This window comes from Danio aesculapii, chromosome 5 (genome assembly GCF_903798145.1).
Source record: "Danio aesculapii chromosome 5, fDanAes4.1, whole genome shotgun sequence".
NCBI lineage: Eukaryota > Metazoa > Chordata > Actinopteri > Cypriniformes > Danionidae > Danio > Danio aesculapii.
Window position 1 is genome coordinate 3,553,230 of NC_079439.1, and position 25,101 is coordinate 3,578,330.

Genomic DNA, 25,101 nt, shown 5'->3' on the forward strand with positions numbered 1-25,101 from the left:
TTCATTCAGAAAGATCGGGAAAAGGTCTGGAACAAAATCAATGCCAGAAGTATTGAAGTACAACTCCAAATCAGAAAAAGTTGGGACAGTGTGGAATATGCAAATGAAGAAGTAGTGATTTCCAAATGTACCTGCAGACAATACAACAAGCATTATTCAATGTGTTCCTCATCATTTTTATTGTTTGTTTGTTTGTTTTTTTCCACACAAACATGTATTCCAATTTCAGTTCTTGCAACACATTTAAAAAAGTTGTATCAGTAAAGCATTTACCACTTTGTAATGTTGCCATTACTTTTCACAACACTTTAAAGACATTTATGGCCCGATTCCACTAAGTGGTACGGTACGGTACGCTTTTATGGCCGTTTCCACTGTCAAAAAGCGTACCAAACCGAGCTGTACCACTTTTCGGCACTCTTTCGAAAGGGTACCAAACACGAGAAAGGGTACCAAAAGGCGGAGCCACACGCGCAGCTGAACGCTATTGGTTTACAGAGATACGTCATTCGCTTACGCAACAAGTCAGAATGAAAACAAAAAATCTGCCATGTTTGAAATACACAGCGAGAGATTACAGCGGAATTATATATACATATAATAACGAGCCATGGTCGACTCGGGCTCAAACAAACCTTGTCGTCGTCTTGATGAACAGCCACAAAGCCATGGAGTAGAGCAAAATCTACCCTGTGCCTCTTAGTTTTATACGAGGCAGTCTGAAGTGCGAGCGGTTTTGCTTTCTTCCTTGCGCTCGGCATGCGTCTATAACGTTATCAGACATAACAAACTTCTTGAGCTGATGATAATAACCTGCGCTTGATTATTGACGTGCTTTTGAAACCCGATCCTGTCAGACACTGACAAACGCGAGAGTGAAGCGTGAAAAACAAACGAGAAGCCAGAAAAAAGGGTCACATTATTTCAGCAAACATGAACAAAATGCCATGATTAACTAACTTATTATCTTCACCTTTTGGACTAATAAGAACTGGGAATGACAGAATTACTCTCTAACAGAGGCTACATGTGCTGCTGAAGATTACAGACACAGACGAGAGGTTTTCACTGACTGTAGGCTATATTTTGTGTTGTTTTTGAACCTAAATACTGACGAAATGTCTGCTGTGTGTTCTTCTGTAGTTGGTAACATATCGGAGACTGTAAGGGGCTGTATGTGTTTATATATGTTCATTTATTTAGTTATTTAATATAATTACAGATGTTACAGTAGGCTGTTTCACACTGTCATTGATCTGCAGTTATAATCAACTCATGTTCATAGAAAAGTTAGTAATAAACATTATACAGAAGTATTTATGTGTGTGAAGCATCTGTTTTGTGAGAAGAGCTTCTCATATGATATGTAAGTGACCCGTACAGCTTTATTGTAGACATTTCCTCGAGCGAGAATGACGTCGACTGAAACTTTCTGTCGTACACCACGCTCACCAAAAGGGTACCCTTGTTAGTGGAAAAGCAAGCCTGATAAAGGTGACCCGTACCGACCCGAACCGTACTAGTCAGTGGAATGAGCCATTAGGGACTCAAGACACCAAGTGATGCAAGTGAACAGCTTCAGGAGTCATTGTGTCCCGTTCTTCCTGCAAACAAGACTTCAGGTGGGCAGCAGTACAGGGTCTTCATTGTTGCATTTTGCACATCAAAATGCGCCACACATTCTCTATTGGAGACAGGTCGGGACTGCAGGCAGGCCAGTCCAGTACCTGTATCCTTTTCCTCCGCAGCAGGACTCTGTAATGTGTGCAGAATGTGGTTTTGCATTGTCTTGTTGAAATATGCATGAGCGTCCCTGGAAAAGAAGGCAGCATATTGTGCTCCAGCATCTCTCTGTACTTTCAGCATTAATGGAGCATCACAGAAGTGCAAGTTACCTTTGCCCAGGGCACTGACACAACCTCATACCATGACAGATCCTGGCTTTTGGACTTGTTGCTGGTAACAGTCTGGATGATCCTATTCTTCTTTTGTCAAGAGCACACGATGTCCATTTCTCCTAATAAATACCTGAAATACTGATTCATCTGCCTACAGTACTTGTTTCCACTGTGTGATGGCTTATCCCAGATACCTTTGAGCCCAGAGAAGTCAATAGTGCTTCTGGACACTGTTAACATAGGGCTTCCTTTTGGCACAGTACAGTTATATCTGGCATTTGTGGATGTAACTCTGTCTTGTGGTACTTGACAAAGGTTTGCTGCAGTAGTCCTGAGCCCACATGGTGATATTGCTTATAGATGAATGAGGATTCTTGATGCAGCGCCGCTTGAGGGATCGGAGATCACAGTTCTTCAGCTTAGGCTTGTGCTCTTGTCCTTTACGCACTGATATTCCTCCAGATTCCTTGAATCTTTTAATGATGTTCTGCACTGTTTAAGGTGAAATATCCAAATGTCTTCCTATCTTTTTTTTGAGGAACATTGTCTTTAAACATTTCAATCATTTCCTCACATATTTGTTGGCAAACTGGTCATCCTCGGCCCATCTTTGCTCCTAAAGGACTAGACCTTTCTTGGATGCTGCTTTTGTACCAGATCATAATAACAATCACCTGTTGACATCACCAGTTTCACATCACATCATTATTTCCCCAGTTTACCTGATTACTAGCCCTAAACGGATCCTGTCACAACTGTGTTGCAGGTCTGAATGACAGGAAAAGATGTATATTTACAAATGAAATGAAGTCGACCAGACAAAACATGAAATATTTTGTGTTCATATTGTCTGAAATACAAGTCAAAGTACATTTAGAAATCGCTACTTTCTTTTTTATTTGCGTTTTCCATACTGCCCCAACTTTTTTCTGATTTGGGGTTGTACAAGCACTTGAGGGTTACAGCTGGAGAGGCATCCACTGTGTAAAACATATACTGGATGGGCTGGCGGTTCATTCCGCTGTGGCGATCCCTGATTAATAGAGGGACTAAGCCGAAAAGAAAATAAATGAATGAAGGAATAAATGTATTAGTGAATAATTGTGTTCCTGTTTTAAAATGTGGAGGTACTGTTTGTTTTATGCATCAACTGTATTTTGAAGCCATGCTTTGTTTTATTTAACAGCGAGGACCACAATGGAAACAAGCCCAGGGCTTTATTGTGTGTTTATCCTCGACAGTTATTTCAAAATGTATGGGATACTTGTTTTTTTGTACAGCTTGTCTAAAATCTATCAAATAAAAGTTCAATTCAATAATTCAATGCCTTATTTTTCAGTGCTATTCAACAAGCTATTTATTTCAATACTTTTGACTTAGTTCCATAAAAAGGGTTTGGGGAGAGTTATTACAAGCTAACAGACACCTCATCCTTACCACTTTTTTGCTGTCAAAACTGACAGCTACAGGAGCGTAATCTAAAATTGAAATCTAATAATGCACTTCCTGATTGTTTTCAGTTCAATTCTCAAATGAGGTCTGTCTGAGATATTGGGCAACACCTCAGACAAACTTAATGAGAGAGTTTAACTAAAAAACAAACAGGGTTTAGATTACAAGGGCAAACTGTTATTTTCCTTTCTTAACGAAAAGCACAGATGAATTGTTCACCACAAAACTAGCAGCATGAGCTAACAAAACCAGGATTAGTAAGAGTGTGTGCCGCACTGACCCGCTGGAGTCTCTTGATTTCATCCTGCTTGAATTTAAGGATTGCCAGCGCCTGTTCATGCTCCAGTTCCAGCTGCTGCCTGCGCTCGGTGACCTCTCGCATGTGCTGAACACACACACACACACACACACACACACACATATATATATAGACATCAACAATCTTCTTCAGTAGTTTAATTTGTAGTCTAATCATTTGTGTCATGTCGGGATCAGATATTTAAAGGTGCTGTATGTAAGTTTTTGACTCTTGTAAAGCATAAAAACACCTTAATATGTTTGCAGATATTTCAGAAACATGCTCAGTGAACATTCTTGTTTATCTGACAAACAATGCTGAAGTCAGATATTCTGCTTTGAAAATGTGCGTTACGTCCTGGAACATCTGTCTTTGTTTTGGTCATTTAACCCGCCTAATGCCAGTTTAGCCAATTATATCCCAGCACCCGGGTTGCCTTGATGGAAAACAGTATTTCACACATTCATTCAGTCAGGAAGGCTCTCTAAATATGTGCATCCATGACTGAAATGCGACCTCCAGTGGACAGTAGCAGACTCTGAAATGAGACGCAGACTCAGAGTTCCACATGAGGTGGTTATTATTGATCAAATAATATAAATATTACAAGCATAAACATTAGGTGAGCAGGTCACATTGTAACCCAGTGTCCTAAAAACACGCTACGTCACGAGATACGCAGTGATAAGCAATTTGGCTGTTTGCATGAAACACAACAGAAATGTGAATACAGCCATTCAGAAGCACAGAATAGTGCACTCACTGCACTCCAGCAACAAGGTAAGGTTTCTAATCTAATCAATACATATTAAACCTCTTTAACCTGTAACCATCGACTTCCATAGTAAGAAAACAAATAATATTGAAGTCAATGGTTCCAGGTTTCCAACATTCTCCAAAATATTTTCTCTTGTGTACAGCAGAAGAAGAAATTCATATAGGGGTTGAAACAAGTGAAGGCTGAAGGTTTTCTTTTTTGGGGTGAACTGTCCATTTAAACCCAACAAGACTACGCCCATTTTTAGTAACTCAGCTTCTTTTACTAGACACGTCCCTTATTGCTGAATGGCTCCAAGTGTGTTTTGGCACTCAGTCTGACACTGTGATCAAACTTTTTAAAATATATTATTTTAATATTATTTCAATATTTAGTTTTAAAAAATGTTTAAACATATTTAGCTTTTTCTTATATTAAACATAATTTCAAGACAAAATTTGGGACTGAAACAAATGTGTATTTACAGTACATACAGCTGAAGAATTATTAGCCATCCTGAATTATTAGCGCCCCTGTATATTTTCTACAGTAATTTCTGTTTAACAAACATGTTTAAGATTGTTTTCAGCACATTTCTAATCATAATAGTTTTAATAACTCATTTCTAATAACTGATTTATTTTATCTTTGTCATGACGACAGTAAATAATATTTTTTCAAGATACTAACATTCAGCTTAAAGTGACTTTTATAGGTTTAACCAGGGTAACTGGTTGTTGCTAGATCAGATATGGATGCGGCTGGAAGTTAATGAGAATTATTTATGAAATTAATTATTTATTATTAATTATTTAATTAATATGTAATTAATTATTTATGAAATTTCCCATTTATTGTATTTTATTAACTTCTACCCCCACCCCAACTCTAAACCCAACCATCACAGTAATGTAAAAACAGTTGTTGCGCCGAGTATTATTTATGCTATCTATTAAATTACCCAATAAACTGTATTTTTTAATGCTTAACCCCACACCAACCCTAAACTCAACCATCACAGTACTGTAGAAATATTAATTATTGTTATACAGTGTCATAAAAAAAATGCTGCTATATTAATGTGCATATCGCACTTCCAGCTGGCCGCATATCCGATCTAGACTTTACCAGGTTAATTAGGGTAAAGTTAGGGTAATTAAGCAAGTCATTGCTTAACAGTGGTCAAATATTGCTTAAGAGGGCTAATAATATTGTGCTTAAAATGGTTTAAAAACATTAAAAACTGCTTTCATTTTAGCCGAAATAAAACAAAGACTCTCCAGAAGAAAAAATATTATAGGAAATACTGTGAAAAATTCCTGAATCTGTTAAAAATCTTTTGGGAAAGAAAAAAAATGCACAGGGAGGGTGAATTATTTTGACTTCAACTGTATAACATTGATTACTGAAACACTGATCATGTTTTCATACAAAAGTGAACACATATACATATATACATATATATATATATATATATATATACATATATACACTGTAAAGTGTTGTTTTTTGTACCTTTAGGACCTGCTCTAGGTTCTCCAGCTTTGCACGGAGTCGCTGGTTCTCCTCCAGAACTGAACTATGCTGAGCGCTCAACACACAGAGCTGTTCCTTTAGCTCCTCATTTTCAGCCCGAGACTGCAGAAAAACACAATCACTGTCAGTACAGAGGAGTTCAGCAGTAGTTTCACAGCTCTGTACCATAACAAAAACTACTGCAGCTTTTTAAATAGTTCATTTATTTAAAGAGACAGTTCACCCAAAAATGAAAACTCATTTACTTGTCCTTTACTATATCATGAGTTTCTGTTTTCCATCAAGCACAAAAGACGATATTAAGAATGAATTAAAGGTGGAAAACATTGATTTCCATAAAAGGAAAAAACAAATCAGTCAATGGTAACAGGTTTTTGTCATTTGTGTTCAGTAGAAGAAAGAAACATTATTGAACAAGTAAAGGATGAGTGAATGACAACAGAATTTTAATGTTTGAGTGAACTGTCCGTATCCCTTTAATGTCTGAAGATACAACGAGTCAAAAATGATTATGATTTTTAATATATACACCAACAATTCCTATGTAACTTAATAATAAATCAAAAACTGCATTGAGAGTGTGCAATATTTATGATAGATGATAACACTTTAACACTGTGGGCTCTATTTTAATAAGTGTAAAGCGCACTGTGCACATGAACTTACGGTGTCTCTGAACGCACTTTTGCTATTTTATTGATGTGAAAAATAGTCAGTGCACACTGCGCACGGTCTAGAAATCAGGAAAAAACTATCTAGTGTGGAAGTGTAAGAGTGTTTGACCTGGTCAAGCAGCTGAGCCTTTCTCCTGAGGAGATCTGCCTCCTCCACTAACAGCTCATTTCTGCTGCGCTCGTCCACTAGCTGGTTCTCCTGTCACCACACACACACACAAACACACACACACACACACAAACAAACGCACGCACGCACGCACGCACACACACACACACACAGAGAGATTTCATTTTTTATTACATTATTATTTTATTTTGTTGTTGCATTTCTTTTCATTATCTTATATAAACATATTAGTCTTCTTATTTATTTAAGTAGTTGTTGAATTTAAATTTCTATAATATATAAATATATACACATTACTTTATTCATCGCTACTGTAATGTGCAGTCATGCCAGTTAAGTTCATTTAAAATCTGAACACTTTAAATCAGAGAGGTGTTTTCTTTACACTTTATTATGAGTTATGAGAATTATCACTTCAAATCTGATCATTAAAACTCATTTAAAACTTTGTGAAATCAAGTTTGTCATCTATAACAAAATAAAAAACACCTTTGGTACACCAAACGTTCTCAAAAAATAAACATCGACTTTTACAAAATTAAGTTAAAACTAGGGATGCACCGATCCCGATACTTGGATCGGATATTGGTTCGATACCGCATATTTTTGCTGGATCTGGTATCAGGCAGATGGTACCGATCCAAACACGATCTTGCGCATGGGCTATATTCTGTGTCATTTATAAGCCAACAAAAGCCATGAAGGTAGCCTATTATAAGGGCCTAGAACGTTGTCATGTAGGCTGCTATATCCTAAATGTTCTGAAGCCTACTATAGTTGAATGTGAAGCACAGATGAATATTCACGTGGTTAAATTCATGTTCAGTTCAGCGCTTGCCTCCGCTGCGCCTGTCAATAATTCTCCATTCATTCACTATTCAAACTGCGTGTCGCTTTCATGACAACACAAAAAACTCTCTCCAAGACTATTTGCTCCTGTTAATATAAGTAATCAGTGGAGAAATGCATTTAGTTGTGCATTAAATGGGTTAATTTTGACCTGCAACAAGGAGTTGATTGCTGTTTCTAAATCATGCTGCGCTGTGTTTGTTATATAAACCAGCAGATCACATTTGCAACAGTGGAGCAGAGAGGGTTATTACCTGCTCTTCACACACAAAGTAGGCCTACCAGACAGTTTAATTAGAAAAGGCTGAATAATACATTGGACAGATCCTCAACGCACTGATTTCTTCCCTTTGTGCTGCTAAGTTTTGAAAGTGTCCACAGATACCAGAGGTCTGCGCACTCTGCTAGTCTCTGTGATGCATCAAGTGCTTCACCGGCTGCTCAGATGCGACGTAAAATTATTCTGTAATATTAAAAGTTTCTGTTCTCTCATCTTTCTGACTGAGTTTATTCCTCTGAGGGGAATACTTTCAGTGCTGCGAATAGTTTGTAAAGCCTGGCTCAGTGTGGTCAAAGTAGTTGACTAAACTAATAAAAGTGAACCTGACGGGTGCAATATGGATTGTCATTAACAGAAAATGATTTAGCCTAATATAGGCTACTCTGAAACTGTGGATATTTCACTGACATTTTGTTTATATTGATATTTTATTTAACAGACCAGTTTGTGTTTTGATTAGGGTCAATAGTGGTGGCCTATTACAGATTTCAAAGAAAAATCGTACTAAAAAAAAAGGAACCATAAGCTTGACCACAACAGAGCAATGTTTTAACGAATGCTTAAATAACGTAGCTTAGTTTACAGCAAGCATCATGTTTTAGGTAGAATGTGTTGTCTGTCATATATACAGTAGTTATTTTTACTAAAGAAGATATATTATTTGAGTTCATCACCAAAACTTTAGACACTGTGCCTAAAAAATAAAACTAAAAAAGGCACAGTATAGGGATCTGTATCGGTCGATACTCAGAATTTTGGTATCGGGATTGGATCCAAAAACATGATATTGGTGCATCCCTAATAAAAACAGGACAAGATTAAAATCTGTGTGAGAGTTTGTCATGTTTTCTATCCTGAAATGCAGATGATCACTGAAATTAAGGGAAACACACTCACCAAATCGAGACATCGTTTCTGTCTCTTGCGGACCTCATGCTCAAGAACTTCACATTCTTTCCTCTTCTTTCCCAGCTCACTTTCCTGCAGAGAAACACCACATAACCTCTCCACAAACAGATATAAATATTGAGCAGAATCAAACTCTTTGCATGACTGCAGTCACGAATCTGGCTGATATGCATGAGCAACATAAAAAATATTTAGGCCCAATCTCTATTCTATTTCTATACCCCGAGTGTGAAGGGGAAGGGCTTCAAAATTCACCTCTAAGAATTGGGACAGCACTACAGCACCTGCACACGTCATCATATGTCATCGTGAGCTCTTGCTTCATATGAGATCAATGATGGCGACTGCTGTAGTTATTCCGGTTGCTTTATTTTTTGGTATTTATCTTCAGCAAATCACCAAAGGCATTGATATAATGTTATCATCCTGATATAATGTGCCAATAAGATCTTACTGTACTGTGTATTAACACAGTGGCTATATTCATCAGTGTAAACACACGAAAACAACATTAACATTATAGCAGACACTGTAAAAAGCTCATTACAAGACACTAGACTTTTCTGACAGGGTATTCCAGTGTCATCGAGTGTCAGAATGTTGTGGGACTGCTGTACAGGAGTTATTATTATGGATTAAAATTAGCGGTTTTTATTTTAGCATGACAGTAAAACACGAACACAGTTATGAATGTATTAAAACGTTCATGTTTGTCGTAAAAATTCATAATAATGACAAAAAAAATGGATCTCCTGACTTCCGGGTGCTGCCATGCTGCCGTTGTAGCTGGCGTATTCTAGGAAATGTTCCTAACCCTTGGTTTCGAGTGTGGTCCTAGAAAACATCAGTTTTAAGAGTAATCTAGCCCTTGCCCTTAGCCCTACGCCTGCAAGCTAAAGAGAATTGGGACATCCCTACCCCTTCACGTGAATGCGCAAAAGGTAAGGGGAAGGGCTAAGGGGTAGAATTAGGCTATACATTCACTCTCATGAAGTAACCACTTAAAGGGATAGTTCACTCAAAAATGAAAATAAAGGAAACAGGGTTTGAACAAAAAAGGTGAGTGAATAATGAGAGAATTTTCAATTTTGGATGAACTATCCCTTTAACTGGATTAAAATCATCTAAAAGTCATGTTTTGACCATTCTCAAGCTCAGATAAAGATTTTTTTTATTCACAGAAGCAAATGGGAAACATAATTCTGCACTAATCAACATATAATAATAAATATAAGCATTTTCCTAAATAAAAAACTAAATAAATAAATAGTTATGGTGGCTTGAGAAAGCTAAGAAAACTAGATGTTAAAGTTTGAGAACAAACGTTATGGTGGCTTGAGAAAGCCTGCTGAAAGTTTGAAAAGGTGTCAAGTTGGCTAAAAGAATGTTTAAGATCCCTGCAGTCAACAATTAACCCCTTTAAAGACCGGGATTCAGGCCGGTAATAAGCTTTAAAGTTGATGCCTGTGTCTGAGGCTGGTAAAAACAGGGGTTAAAGTTAAAGAAATAATGTAACAAATGTTGATGATAATAACAAAATAAAGTAACAAGAGCTTAAAGTGCTTAAAACTGGTAAACAGAGACTGAGATAGACTATCTTCAATGATTATGCTTTGCACCATTTATTTAAAAGTACTCTGTCAAATCAAGTGTTTTCTTCTAAACAATAACAAGTGCTCAAAGTGCTAAAGAACTGATCTGCTAAACTGAAGATCAGAAGTGAAATCAGGGCTATTATCACTTATTTTTTCTTTTTTTTCTGGGTTGTAAGTCCTGCAAACTCTTTCTTTAAGACATTTGGACCAGAAGATGGAGCTGGTGCAGTGGAGGAGGCTGAGGGTCTGCTGTTTGTCCAATCATGTTTTTTTCTTCGGTCAAATAAAAATATCAGCCTATGTCAAATCAATCGCTTCACAGGAAATAAACATTTAATTAATGCTCCGCTGTTATTATTATTTCACAAAACCTCTGTCAACATTTTTAATAAAAGTCATTATATTAAAGATCATGTCTTATGATTATGACTTATTTCCTCTGTTTCACTCGCGGTTCATGTGTGCGCACGCTGCGTATGATGAAAGAAAATGACAATGAACCTCAAGGCTCATATGTTGACTTTTAGTTTAACAATTTTGTTGTGTGATATGATATTGCATTAATTTGCATACATGTTTTATAAGCTGTAAAATGAAAGCCTTTATTATTTGGATTTGTTTGATTGGTAGATTATGTAGGCTATTTTAAAAACTGATATTATATAAGAGCTATTAATAACTGTAACTTTCCAAATGGAAAAAAGCTTGGTTTGTTGGTTGAACACTAAATCATCAATAGCCTATATGTTGAGTTTATGACGCGGCTCCAGGCAGCACAGAGGAGATCAGCATCAGCGCTGGTTTATGTCAACTCATTGGTGTCAAACTGTGACCAGAAATATTCTTTTTATTTTGCTTCTTTGGCAAAATATAAGTAGACACGTGTGTTTGCAAGTGTTACCGTCCCACGAGTTAACAAATATTTGTTGCACATTTAAGGGCCGATCACAAAGAGCACGCCTTTCCGTTCCAAAACCACGAGGCGCACCACACTGCCTTTATGTGGGCAAGAAAAAACGAAGCGCAGTGCTCTTTAGTATGTCACTAGGAAACGACTGAATCAGCTGACCATATTGTGCGCGAGTCGTGTTGCTGTCGATGTTATAATTGTAATTTTTAATAATATTGTGATATTCACAATCTGTTAAGGCATACAGCTCTGGATAACTTGAAACAGCGATCACAAGTCTCTCCTCCATGATTAAAAGTTCGCCGTAGTCATCTTGACAACACAAACCCTGCTGCCACCTCAACACAAACCCTGCAGTGCTTTCATTTAATTGAAGAATGAAACAGACAAGACTGACGTAACGCGCTTTTTCCACTCGAGCACACGGCGCGCAACGGCAAAACGTGAGGCACGCATGGCACATAAGCAGCACGAAAAACACTCACGGCCATTAAACCATTCAACAGATGCCCCCCCAATGCAAAAAGCGCGTTCGCTGTGATCAGACCCTTATGCAGCCAAACTTTAAAAATATCTAAAATAATATTTTTTAATCGTTTAACTTATAGCATTAATCGGTTACAAACGCACCCTTTTGGTTAACGGTTAAGCGATTATTTTGAGCATCCCTAGTTAAACCGCATGTGCAGGCTCTAAAGTTTTTTTTCCCCTCACAGCCGCACGCTGGACAATTCTTTAAGCCCTGTAAAAGCATGAATGAATTAACATGACTAAAATATCTTTAACAGCCATACTTCTAATTCTCCATTTGGTGTTGAGTCAGTCAATAACAGAAGGTTAGCATGATTTAGTTTTTTTCCCAGATATACTGTCTGATTAATGTCAGCATCAATATTTCATTGTTCTGGATTACTACAGTCGTTTAATAAAAGGGGAAATTCATTAAAATAAAAGTTTGCTTTCTAACTGGTTTAGTTTTAGACTTAAACCAATTATTTTCTTATGATAGATACTCCACAACTGTTACAGTCATATGTATATGCCTGTATGTTTTGCTTGTGTGTGTGCACTCTCTCTCTCTCCCTCCCTCCCTCTCTTTCTGTGTCAATTCTAAGCATCACCCATTCCAGTTTCCCATTCGTCCGTGAAGACGTCAATCTCCATTCCATTCCATTCCATCACCTGTGACGTCATCACCTTCGCCACCAATCAGGATAGGAGCTTAAAGTTTAAAGAGACTCGAGCGGGGAAGCTGCTTTGCTCTGTCTTTGCTTGCTTTTGTGTGTGCTTTGGCTTGTTGTTATGTGCTGTGATATTGATGTGAATTTAGAGTTTTGATTTTGGTCTTGTTCTTGTGTTGATCGCTGTTACCGTCTTGTATGTGTGTATGTGGCAGTCGCCTGATCTCTGGTGTCAGCCTTCCCCAGGGAATCGAGGAGTTTAGATGTCATGTGACACATCTCGCATCACGTAGATAACTCCACTGTCTAAACACACTAGTTTAGAAGTGAGCGCCACCTGCTGTAAGTATTCTCCGCATTTTTGGTTAGTAGAGTAGTTTTATTTATAACGTGAAAACGCTGAAGATGTTGTGTTAGTTTGCTCACACTGAATCAGGTAAGCTGAATATTTATGTTTCAATGTGATTAATTCTACACACATTAAACGCAGAAAGTAATATGTGAATGATGTTAGCGCATGCATTATAATTTTGGACAATTTGGGGAGGGTATGGTCCTAAAAGTTTGAAAACCCCTGGTTATTTGATATGGTCACACACTGTCTTGATTATGCGTGGGTGCACAGCCGAGATTGCACTTCAGTCGTGAGTCCATTCTGTATGATTCTGCCTCTCCTGGCTTCTCTTACTGCACATTAATAACACATACTGTTTGACTGTAACTTTTTGTTATATGATGTGCTTGGCTAGTCTGCCTTTGGCTGGACTGTTTTCGCAGTTACACCAAAATAAGGAACTGTGCTGGGAAATAAGGGACTTTCCTGGGAAAAAAGGGACACTTGTCATTCTAACTGGGGACTAAACAGGGATATTCAAAACTCAGCTAAAGTAGCTCCAAGTCATAGTTTAGCAGTGTCACTGTTTTTGAACACCAGCGAGCCGAAAGAAAATCTTCACATTAGCAACATGCATTAGCGAAAGCATGGAAAAAGGTGTTTGTCGCGTCATGGTGCAAAGTAATTCTTTAGCCAATCAAGGGCCGCCTCCTTCTGTGGGTCCCACCTAGCCCTTATGTTAATCCGGCCCTGCTCTCACCAGCAACTGAAGACGCTCTTCTGTGGTCTGCTCTTCCTGGTGGGTGGAGCTTGTGCCCTGCTCTGGCTTCAATTGTGTTTCTGGCTCCTCCCCCTCTGCAGGAGTCTCCTCCTCCTTAACAGGGGCCTCATCTACTACTGTGGGCGGGGTTTCAAATGCAACCTGTCGATCAAAAAAAGAAAAAGCAACTCAATCATTGAGCATCAGAAGATCAGACGTTACATTTCAAACAAAAACTAAAAGAATTAATATTTGACAAAGGAAATCAAAAGTACTTGAAAATATTTTACATTTTTAAATAAAAAGCAATTCAATAATATATTTAGTATAAATTAATACATATATTTTTTACATATTTTGCATAAATGCCATAATTATCATAAGTGAGAAAACACATTAAAACATTAAAAGTACATTATTTTAAATAATAATATAAATATAAGGTCTAAAGAAAAGTCATTTACTTATTTAACTTATATATAACTCTAATAATATAGAAATCAAAACCAAGCAAAAATGTTTTTGCATTAAAACTAGAAACACTCCTCCAATTTCAATAACAAATATATAATTTTTTTATATTAAAACATTAAGACTTTTTTCTCATTAGAGTATAAAACAACTAAGGAAGGTGATACAGGTTTGTCATCACGTTATGAAAAATAACCAATAATACAAATCCACATATTTAACCCTTGTGTAGTGTTCAAATTGACTCCCCTTTGGTTACAGTATGTTGGTGGCTGTTTTTATCTTATTAACTTCCAATTTTAATCACATTTGTTTGATTGCAAAGCCATGACAGCATATATTCATGCAGTCTTGATTGTTGCTGGTTTTCCCTGTTGGGAAGAGCTAAAACTTTTAAGTAAAGTTGATCATTAGTTGGCAATAGGGATGCTGCGATTGATAGACCGAAGATCGGTATCGGCTGATAATCACATTTAATGACTTGATGGGCAGGGGCGCAGCAACCGGGGGGATATGTCCCCCTCACTTTTAGAGACAGACTATTTAGAAATAGGTAATTAAGAATGTAAACTTTTGAATTTCATACAGCTGCAAAAATCCTGATTGAAGTCATGCCTAGTTGTCAGCTTTAACCCTTTAGACAGGTCAAAGCAAAAAAAAAAAAAGGTTTCTGGCTTTTGTATGGAGTAAAACATCAGATCATAGTGTGTGTGCAAATATACACTTACTGTGTTCTGAGAGCTGAGCTGCTTAGTTTGAGTTTCTCAGACATATCAAGGTAAGTGCGATAAAGGGCGGACGGACAGACGCATGCATGCACGCACTATACTTTATATAACCACACACATTTGAAGTCAGAATTATTAGCCCCCCCATTGAATTTTTTTCTCTTTTAAATAGTTTCCAAATTATGTTTAACAGAGCAAGGAAATGTTCACAGTATGTCTGATAATATGTTTTCTTCTGAAAAAAGTCTTATTTGTTTTATTTTGGCTAGAATAAAATCAGTTTTTGATTGTTTATGAACCATTTTAAGGTCAATATTATTAGCCCCTTTAACCTATAGTTATTTTCGATAGTCTACAGAACAAACCACTGTAATACAATAACTTGCCTAATTACCCTAACCTGCCTAGTTAACCTAATTAACCTAGTTAAGCCTTTAAATGTCACTTTAAGCTGTATAGAAGTGTCTTGAAGAATATCTAGTCTAATATTATTTACTGTCATCATGACAAAGAGAAAATAAATCAGTTATTAGAGATGAGTTATTAAAACTATTATGTTCAGAAATGTGTTGAGGAAATCTCTCTGTTAAACAGAAACTGGGGGGAGGGGGGATTATAATTCAGGGGGGCTAATAATTCTGACTTCAACTCTATATAGTATATCCAGAAACTACGTGTTTTTGGTACTGCAACTGATGACAACAGCGAAAATTAAAAACGGGCCCGCTTTCAAACAGCGAAAACCAGCAACAATTAAGAATGCATGAATATATGCTGTCATGGCTCTGCAATCAAAAAACGTGATTATAATGGAAGTCAATGAGGCAAAAACAGCACCAACATAACCAAAGGGCAGTCAATTTAAACAGAGTGCATTGTTGAATTATTAGGGGTGTCAAATGAATTATTTCTTCAGTGCACCGTGATGCAGATGGGGACAATTCGATATCTGTTCAGTAATAGATCATAACAGGTAATTACGTACTGACGTCATTTATCTCCTATGCGCGATGTCGCAGTAGAATACTATGGCGAAGGAGGCGAGGGCGAGTAAATAATGCTCTTACTACTTAAAAGGTAGATAATTATGCACAATTCAACTGCTTGTGAGTTTGCTGGACAGTCTTTCACTGCACTGAAGAAGGCACAGCACACAGCCGCTATTTCACTACTAGAGAGAAATGCTGTAAGACTCCATCTCTGCCTCTCTCTCTCTCACTTTGGACATTTGACCCGCTGGCGTGTTCGTGAGGTAACTTTTCCTCTCTTCTCGGCTGTTAAAGAGATGCGGGTTTTCTCCACTGTGTCTATTATGGATTACCTGTGATAACTGCATATTATTTTTACTTTTACTTAAGAATGCATGAGTATATGCTGTCATGGCTTTGCAATCAAAAAACGTGATTATAATGGAAGTCAATGGGGCAAAAACAGCCCCCAACATAACCAAAGGGCAGTCAATTTAAACCGAGTGCATTGTTGAATTATTAGGGGTGTCAAATGAATTATTTCTTCAGTGCACCGTGATGCTCATTTATGAGTTTACAAGCAGATGCACGTGCGCACCTGGGTTATACATACAGCAGATACAACACACAATGTGGGGGTGTGAGGAATTTCTGCGTTCAGCTAAAACATATACAGATGTGCAGAAACTGTTTGTACGTGACTCGAGTGAGTGATAATCTCTTTGTTGCAATCATTGTATATCCAGTGTTTTGAGCAGCTGTGAACGCGAGTGGAGCAATCACCCCTGTCCCATCTATGCCTATGACCCAAAAGCTCCTCGAGTCTCCCGCATATTCTTCTTTCATCATGTTCACACCCAAATGGTCGTGTTTAAGGGATTATATTTAACATTCTTCATTTATTCTCTTAGATAAGGAGAGATCTCCACTTAAGTATCATACTTAGAGGGAAAATGTGCTTAATGCATTATAAAGCATTAGAATAGGTATTCGGTATCAGCCGATCACCATGACAAGAACTCTGTATCGGCTGCAAAAATCCTGATCGGAGCATCCCTATTTTGGTTTATGTTTTTTTTTAATGTGATTTTATGTGATGATGTTGAATGATTTGAGTTACTTGTTGTTTATGTGACACATATATCAAGCCCGTAGGGTTCGAGTGGTTCGAGAGACCCAACCCCCCACTGACAAAGGTCCAGAATTTGTCCCTACATGAGCTCATTTGTCCTATTTTGACTGCTCTGCCATCATCAATTGTGAAAATAACTTCTCGAAGGCTTTAAGACAGAAGAATCTGACTTACGTGAAGTCATCTTTCATCTTTCTGAAAGTTGAATGTGCTGGCCAGTTTGTTGTTAAATGACAATACTTAGCCTTAACAGGCAGTTTTTAATTTAAAACTATAACAGATTTCTTTTTTACTAATAATATTTGATGAAAATAACACGTATATATATATATATATATATATATATAAGTTTTTTTTTTCATATTCCTTTATTCTAAATGTTTTGGTAAGGCTTTGGTAGATCAAAAAGTGTGGTTATGACCACCCCGACAAGCTAATCCAGAAATGAATAGTGCTTAAAATGCTGTATAGCTATTTAAACTACAAATACTTACGTTCGTAGTTAAATAGAAAATGAGGAGAATAACTGTAAAAAGGTCAATTTTTGAGAAAAAAGAACCACCCCTTTCACTAGGCTGGCTATGGGCCTGTATATGATGATGTTAAATGTAATTATGTGGTGATTCCTCATTTGTGGACAGTGTTGGGGAGTAACTAGTTGTCAATTTAATCAAAAAATAAAAGTAACAGTTATTCGTTAAAGTTACTGATTAAAAATGTGTAATTAAATTACAGTTACTCATGAAAATGGTAAAGATTACAAATGGGGTTACATCTAAATATGTTGATTAATATTGATCTGTTGCTTTGCCTGTTTTGATATGCACGATGTCTTCTGCTAAGGTCATTTAGTAGAGCGCTGCTATTCTGATGCTTTTGATTAGTTTTCTGGTTTGATTGTGGTGCACCACGTCTCCCAGTTACGTTAATCCTCTCTGCTGCTGAAAGCAGTAGGCTACTACAACCAGCCTTTTATCACATTAACAGTGTTGAGCGGTAGCTACGCTACAAGTAGTGACACTACGAGCTTAACTACATTTCTCAGTAGTGTGGTGGAAGCGTCGCAACTTTATAAACCAAAAAGCTTTTCAGTAGCGAAGCTATTTTATTAGTGAAGTAGCGCAGTAGCGTCAACACAAGCTACATTTACCAATCGCAGATCAAAAAGCGACAGCACCAACATTCACAGAGCTGTGAGGCCGGTATCTAGATGATGAAGGTAAATCCATATGATGGTGAGATTGACGATTTCTTTTTATTCCTGTTTTACGATAGTCGACAACAAACATTTTGGTGCGCTACTGCCACCTCTTACTCCGGTCGGTGAAGCCGCAAACCAATTAGGCTAACATGAGAAACTTGCTTGATGGAAAGATATATATATATATAGTTTACTGCAGTAAAAGCTAAAGTAAACTATGGTAACTCCTATTAATTCATAATAATTACTAATAATACTACATTAAGCAGTGTAATTCATTAATGAAGAGTTGTAAATATATACAATATAATGCTTATTCCTAAATATTAATATTTGGCTCAGACTTTTGTTTCAGAACCTGTCTTGTTTGCCAAGTAAGCGTGGTTCATCTGGCATATGTGGATCCCGCAATCGTGCTCGGGTTTGAGCCAAAACAATCAGTCTGAGATCGCCTGAATGAGGTGGTCTCGGCTTGGTAGAGCAGATCGATTGTAGTGAGAAAACAAAACAATCCAACAAACTAACAAACCAGGCTACATCACTGTGTGTGTATATATATATATATATATATATATATATATATATATATATATATATATATATATATATATATATATATATAGTTTACTGCAGTAATAGCTAAAGTAAACTATGGTAATTCCTATTAGCTCATAATAGTTACTAATGATACTACATTAAGCAGTGTAATTCATTAATGAAGAGTTGTAAATATATACAATATACTGCTTATTCATAAATATTTCACTTTACTATACATCCCTATAGTATTTTTAATGTGTAACACCTGCTTGTATTGGATTTGTAGTTTTATACACTATATTTAGTTTCTGTTTGGTACAATATTATTTACAGTAAATAACTGAACTGAACTATTATGCCTCATATATGTTTCATTGACAGTTTTAGTGATCACTAAGATATGACTGACTTGGATTTAAGTTGCATTTAGATTTTGTAACAACAGTAAACACTGTGGTTATAAGGTCTGGTTTTGTGTTGGCTGTATTTTAAAACTAAATTAATTTAATCTTAATTGAAGTGATGGAAGATTTAGAAATTCAGAGCTACTGTAAGCTCACACCTGCTTGGTATAAACGCTTGAAATGATTTAGTTGAAAATATCCATTAGAAACTGAAGTAATCAAGTTACTTTTATAAAGTAATTGAAAAGGTACACTACTTACTACATTTTAAATAGGGTAATTTGTCATCTGTAATCTATTACATTTGCAAAGTAACCTCCCTGACACTACTTGTGGATAAGAAAGTCATAAAGAGAATAAATAACATGACCCATTTCTTTGTCATTGGTCTTGGAATTGACCTTCAGTTGTCCCCTGTCAGTGGCATTTAGTGTGTGTGAACAGAGAGCATCGGTGATGGGAGCGGATGACATTTGTCTTTACTCGGAGGGTCATGGGTCAAATGCCTTAGTGGTTTATTATAGTAACACTACCTGCTTATGCTCTAAGAGGAACTATTCCATTCAGTCAAAGCCACGACCCGCTAACAGGATCAAACAGCCAATCAGGAACAGAGTCAAACGCTCACTTCAGCAGCAGCACACACACACTCGCTCATTAACACACATTCACACGCATTAACACACATTCACACGCACACACACACATATATATATTAAAACACATTAACACACACGTGCGCACACAATGTCACAAACACATTCACACACAGACATATACACATTGACACGCTCACTATAACGTACTTTCTCACATGCTCATTAACACACACACACACTCACAGAGAGACACACAAACTCATTAACACACAAGCATACACTCATACTAACACACCCATGCATTAACAAAAAACACACATTGGCACACATGTACACATTCACATGCTTATTAAACCACATGAACACATTCACACACACTACAGGGCTCGACAAGAGGTTTAATTTGGCTGTCACTGTTTGTCAATTGCGTGCAAATACAAGGTGCTTTCAAGCTCAGACTTTTATTTCAGAACTTGTCTTGTTTGTCAAGCTAACATGAGAAACTTGCTTGATGGAAAGATATATATATATAGTTTACTGCAGTAAAAGCTAAAGTAAACTATGGTAATTCCTATTAATTCATAATAATTACTAATGATACTACATTAAGCAGTGTAATTCATTAATGAAGAGTTGTAAATATATACAATATAATGCTTATTCCTAAATATTAATATTTGGCTCAGACTTTTGTTTCAGAACCTGTCTTGTTTGCCAAGTAAGCGTGGTTCATCTGGCATATGTGGATCCCGCAATCGTGCTCGGGTTTGAGCCAAAACAATCAGTCTGAGATCGCCTGAATGAGGTGGTCTCGGCTTGGTAGAGCAGATCGATTGTAGTGAGAAAACAAAACAATTCAACAAACTAACAAACCAGGCTACATCACTGTGTGTGTGTGTATATATATATATATATATATATATATATATATATATATATATATATAGTTTACTGCAGCAATAGCTAAAGTAAACTATGGTAATACCTATTAGCTCATAATAGTTACTAATGATACTACATTAAGCAGTGTAATTCATTAATGAAGAGTTGTAGATATATACAATATAATGCTTATTCCTAAATATTTCGCTTTACTATACATCCCTATAGTATTTTTAATGTGTAACACCTGCTAAAGCATGTTGAAATATTACCGAGAGCTGTTTATCCGTTAGGAAAATTGACCGAAGTTACCATCTGATCATTTTATCATATTATAATCTCATAATATTTAGTATTAGGCCTGTTGTTTTCTTCATTTCCGCATTGACACCTCAAAAGAAAGATCAATATTGATCTGCTTCATGATCTGCATGCCCGTTGTTGTGAAGAGAAAAGCACCCCTGCGGTCAAAATGCACGCACCCCCTTCATAGACTTTCATTAGCATTCTCAGTCCACATTTAAAGAAAAAAACCCAAAGACCATGAGATGAGATGAAATCATGGGATGAGAATCAGCACCTCCAAGTCCGGGGCCATGGTGCTCCACTGAAAAAAGGTTTTTTGCCATATCCAGGTTGGAGGAAAGTCCTTACCCCAGGTGGAGGAGTTCAAGTATCTCTGGGTTTTGTTCACGAGTGAGGGAAGGATGGAACGTGAGATTGACAGGCGGATTGGTGCAGCGGCAGCAGTAATGCAGTCGATATACCGGTCCGTTGTGGTGAAGAAGGAGCTGAGCCGAAAGGCAAAGCTTTCGATTTACCGGTCAATCTTCGTTCCTACTCTCACCTATGGTCATAAGCTTTGGGTCATGGCTGAGAGGACAAGATCTCAGATACAAGCAGCTGAAATGAGTTTCCTTCGGAGGGTGGCAGGACGCACCCTTATGTATACAGTGAGGAGCTCTGTCACCCGGAAGGAGCTTGGAGTAGAACCGCTGCTCCTCCACATCCAGAGAAGTCAGCTGAGGTGGCTCGGGCATCAGTTTCGGATGCCTAACTTGGGAGGTGTTCCAGGCATGTCCCACCGGCAGAAGGCCTCAGGGTAGACACAGGACACACTGGAGGGACTATGTCTCTCGGCTTACCTGGAAACACCTGAGGATCCCCCCGGACAAGCTGGAGGAAGTGTCTGGGGAGAGGGAAATCTGGGGTTCTCTCTGCCCCCACGACCCAGCCCCGGAAAAGCGGTAGAAAATGAATGAATGAATGAACAAAGACCATAATTGGTTAAACTATAGGTTAATGTGATCATTATTTGGATGGGTCAAGCAAGAAACAGGAAGTGAAATGCATTTTAAAACTAGGTTTACAAATAAATGAAAAATAAAAATATTGACAGTAGTACAGACTGATGTTATGTGCCTGTTTCTGAAATTAGGCATTTTGGTGGGTTTTAAACAAACGAAAAAAAAAAAAAAAAAAAAAAAAAAAATATATATATATATATATATATATATATATATATATATATATATATATATATATATATATATATATATATATATATATATATAGCAGATGATCCCTAAAACTGTACGCGCGAATGTCCAGCTAATATCAAAGCTAAAACCAACTTTACTGAGCTAGGAGGTGATTGGTTTTCTAAAGAACTTCCCAGTTCACACTCGAGGGCTTGTGCAGCTTCATGAAGTAGTTGAGGAACAGACTTCACCATGTTTATGCTGCCAAATGTCCCAAATAGTCCCTGCAGCAGCCGTGACGACAAAATCTAATAACCGCCTTGCAGCCACGGCCGCCGTATATGGGCATGGCCAGCCCAGAATGCATTTTCAATTTTACATCGGCTTTCATTGGTGGCGATGTATTAAATGAAAATGGATTCTCTTTTTTCATTTTCATTTTGGACCAAACATTGCACATATGTCTTGGAAAATGCTAACTGAAATACAGTGCTATTAACATATTGCATTATAATTTTGTGTATTACATTTCAAAATGAATTGTGCTACACACATCCCACAGTGTTATGCTGAAAATGTAATCCTGCGTTTCCTAGACGCGAGTGTAAATGCATTTCAGACAAATAACATTTAAATGATAAACGTTTTGCTACAGTTTCTGCTTGTATTTTATACACATCAAATTCAGTTTGTGTATTGCATTTTCAATTTAATTTTGCAACTTATAAAGCATTAAAATGAGGATACAATTTACACATTAAAATCGTGTTTGATATAAGAAATGCAAATGATGCCATTTAATTTTCATTGCACATATGTCTTGGAAAATCCACATTGAAATATTCAATTCAATTCACTTCACCTTTATTTGTATAGCGCTTTTACAATGTAGATTGTGTCAAAGCAGCTTCACATAAAAGGTCATAGTAAATAGGAACAGTGTAGTTCAGTTTGTAGTGTTTAAGTTCAGTTCAGTTTAGTTCAGTTCAGTGTGGTTTAATAATCACTACTGAGAGTCCAAATACTGAAGAGCAAATCCAACGATGCGCAGCTCTACAGATCCCGAACCTTGCAAGCTAGTGGCGACAGCGGAGAGGGAAAAAAAACTTCACTAAAGGCGGAAGTGAAGAAAAAAAATAAATAAATAAATAAAAAAAATAAATAAATAAATACAGAAATACATTGCCATTTACCATATTGCATTGCCATTTTGCATATTACATTTGAAATGAATTATGCTACTCATATGCTTCCATAAATATATGCACATTTCAGAGGGGGTGCAGTTCTTGGCACAACACCAGTTCATCTTTTATTTCTCTCTATAATTTAAGCCTATAATGCATAATTCTATTTAAAGTTTTTTTAATAGACTGATTAATTCAATAGATAGATTTTTTACAAAACTTGACAACTGAAATAAGGCTGTATGACAGAGTCTGACCTCTCTGATTTATATTTGGTGATGATGTCTGTGGGTGCACCTTTTTGCTTATAATATATATATATATATATATACACACACACAATTGAAATCAGAATTATTAGCCCCCCTGAATTATTCGCTCCCGTAAATTTTTTTCCCCAATTTCTGTTTAACAGAGAGCAGATTTCTTCAACACATTTCTAATCATAATAGTTTTAATAACTCATCTCTAATAACTGATTTATTTTATTTTTGTCATGATGACAGTAAATAATATTAGACTAGATATTCTTCAAGACACTTCTATACAGCTTAAAGTGACATTTAAAGGCGTAACTAGGTTAATTAGGTTAACTAGGCAGGTTAGGGTAATTAGGTGAGTTATTGTATAATGATGGTTTGTATAATGATGGTTATGGGTAATTAGGCAAGTTACTGTATAATGATGGTTTGTTCTGTAGACTATCGAAAAAACTATTGCTTAAAGGGGCTAATAATATTGACCTTAAAATGGCTTTAAAAAATTAAAAACTGCTTTTATTCTAGCCGAAATTAAAACAAATAAGACTTTCTCCGGAAGAAAAAATATTATCAGACATCCTGTGAAAATTTCTTTGCTCTGTTAAACATCATTTGGGAAATATTTAAAAAAGGGGGCTAATTATTCTGACCTCAACTGTATGTATGTATTTAATAGTTTTCACGAGGAACACAAGAGATTTTCTGCATGTAAACTGTACCAGATGCAGAGAATTGTGTGCAGTGTTTTGAAAAAGTGTGTTTTAAACCTGCGAATCGAGTGTAAAGCAGGAATTGTGCTTGTAGTTTAGCAGGATTGGTTCAGGGGGTTGGTGCATCAGTTACATGTATAGAAAACTACAAATGACACATGTAGCAGGGCATTAAATTACTGTTTATTTCTTTGCATTTTAACTTTGTAAACTAATCTCCTCATGGTTTGTGTCTCATTTTGCTCCCCTCCTTCTCCCAGGCTCTGCTGGCCACGCCCACTCCTGCCCTTTGCTCGCGGTGCCCATAACGATGCATCTTTGAACGAAGCTGCTTTGACACAATCTACATTGTATAACCGCTATACAAATAAAGGTGAATTGAATTGAATTTTTTGAAAAAATTCTGAGGTAGACCTGAACCGAAAGTGGGGGGTGTAATGGCTCTTTAACAGTAGCGTGCATCACATCACATCACCCATGTGCGCGAGTGATCATCCTCTCATTCGGTATTCACCTGCTTTCTATTGCTCACACGAACAATTATTTTTAGTCAGTCGTGCTGCTTCTCGATTCTGAGATCACATTTGGACACATACTGGGCCATCTCTATTGTCCAACCCTACTTCTAAGAAAACTACAATTTAACAATTATTTCCAACTAGCCAAAGTGGCATGTGGGAGCGGCTGTCCCTCGAGAGCTGAAATCTACCCGCATTTAGATGTTAAATGTTAAGCCCTGTTTGTAATGTATAATGACATAAATGCTATTTGTGCAGTGTTATTATTTCTTGATTAATAAATAAAAAAAGAGACGTAATTATAATTATATTACTTATAATCAATGGAAGCTTCAGAGGACGAGTTCTTAAAACATCAACATAAAAGACTGGATTAAAAACGTACAATACAGATATATTTTAGCATTTAAATGTGGTAATAAAAAGCCTCGGTCTCTAATACACAATGAAAATGACT

General features: G+C 36.8%; 1 protein-coding gene across 1 annotated transcript in view; it reads right to left on the reverse strand.

Moving 5' to 3' along the window:
* LOC130229898 (peripheral-type benzodiazepine receptor-associated protein 1) overlaps positions 1 to 25,101 on the reverse strand; it is a 262,006-nt gene that overhangs the window by 79,105 nt on the left and 157,800 nt on the right. Inside the window, exons 7-11 of the mRNA XM_056458919.1 lie at positions 13,564 to 13,725; positions 8,772 to 8,855; positions 6,725 to 6,814; positions 5,921 to 6,043; positions 3,631 to 3,735 (exon numbers count right to left, since the gene is read on the reverse strand). Coding sequence (XP_056314894.1) covers positions 3,631 to 3,735; positions 5,921 to 6,043; positions 6,725 to 6,814; positions 8,772 to 8,855; positions 13,564 to 13,725 — 564 coding nt within the window. The remainder of the gene's footprint in view (positions 1 to 3,630; positions 3,736 to 5,920; positions 6,044 to 6,724; positions 6,815 to 8,771; positions 8,856 to 13,563; positions 13,726 to 25,101) is intronic.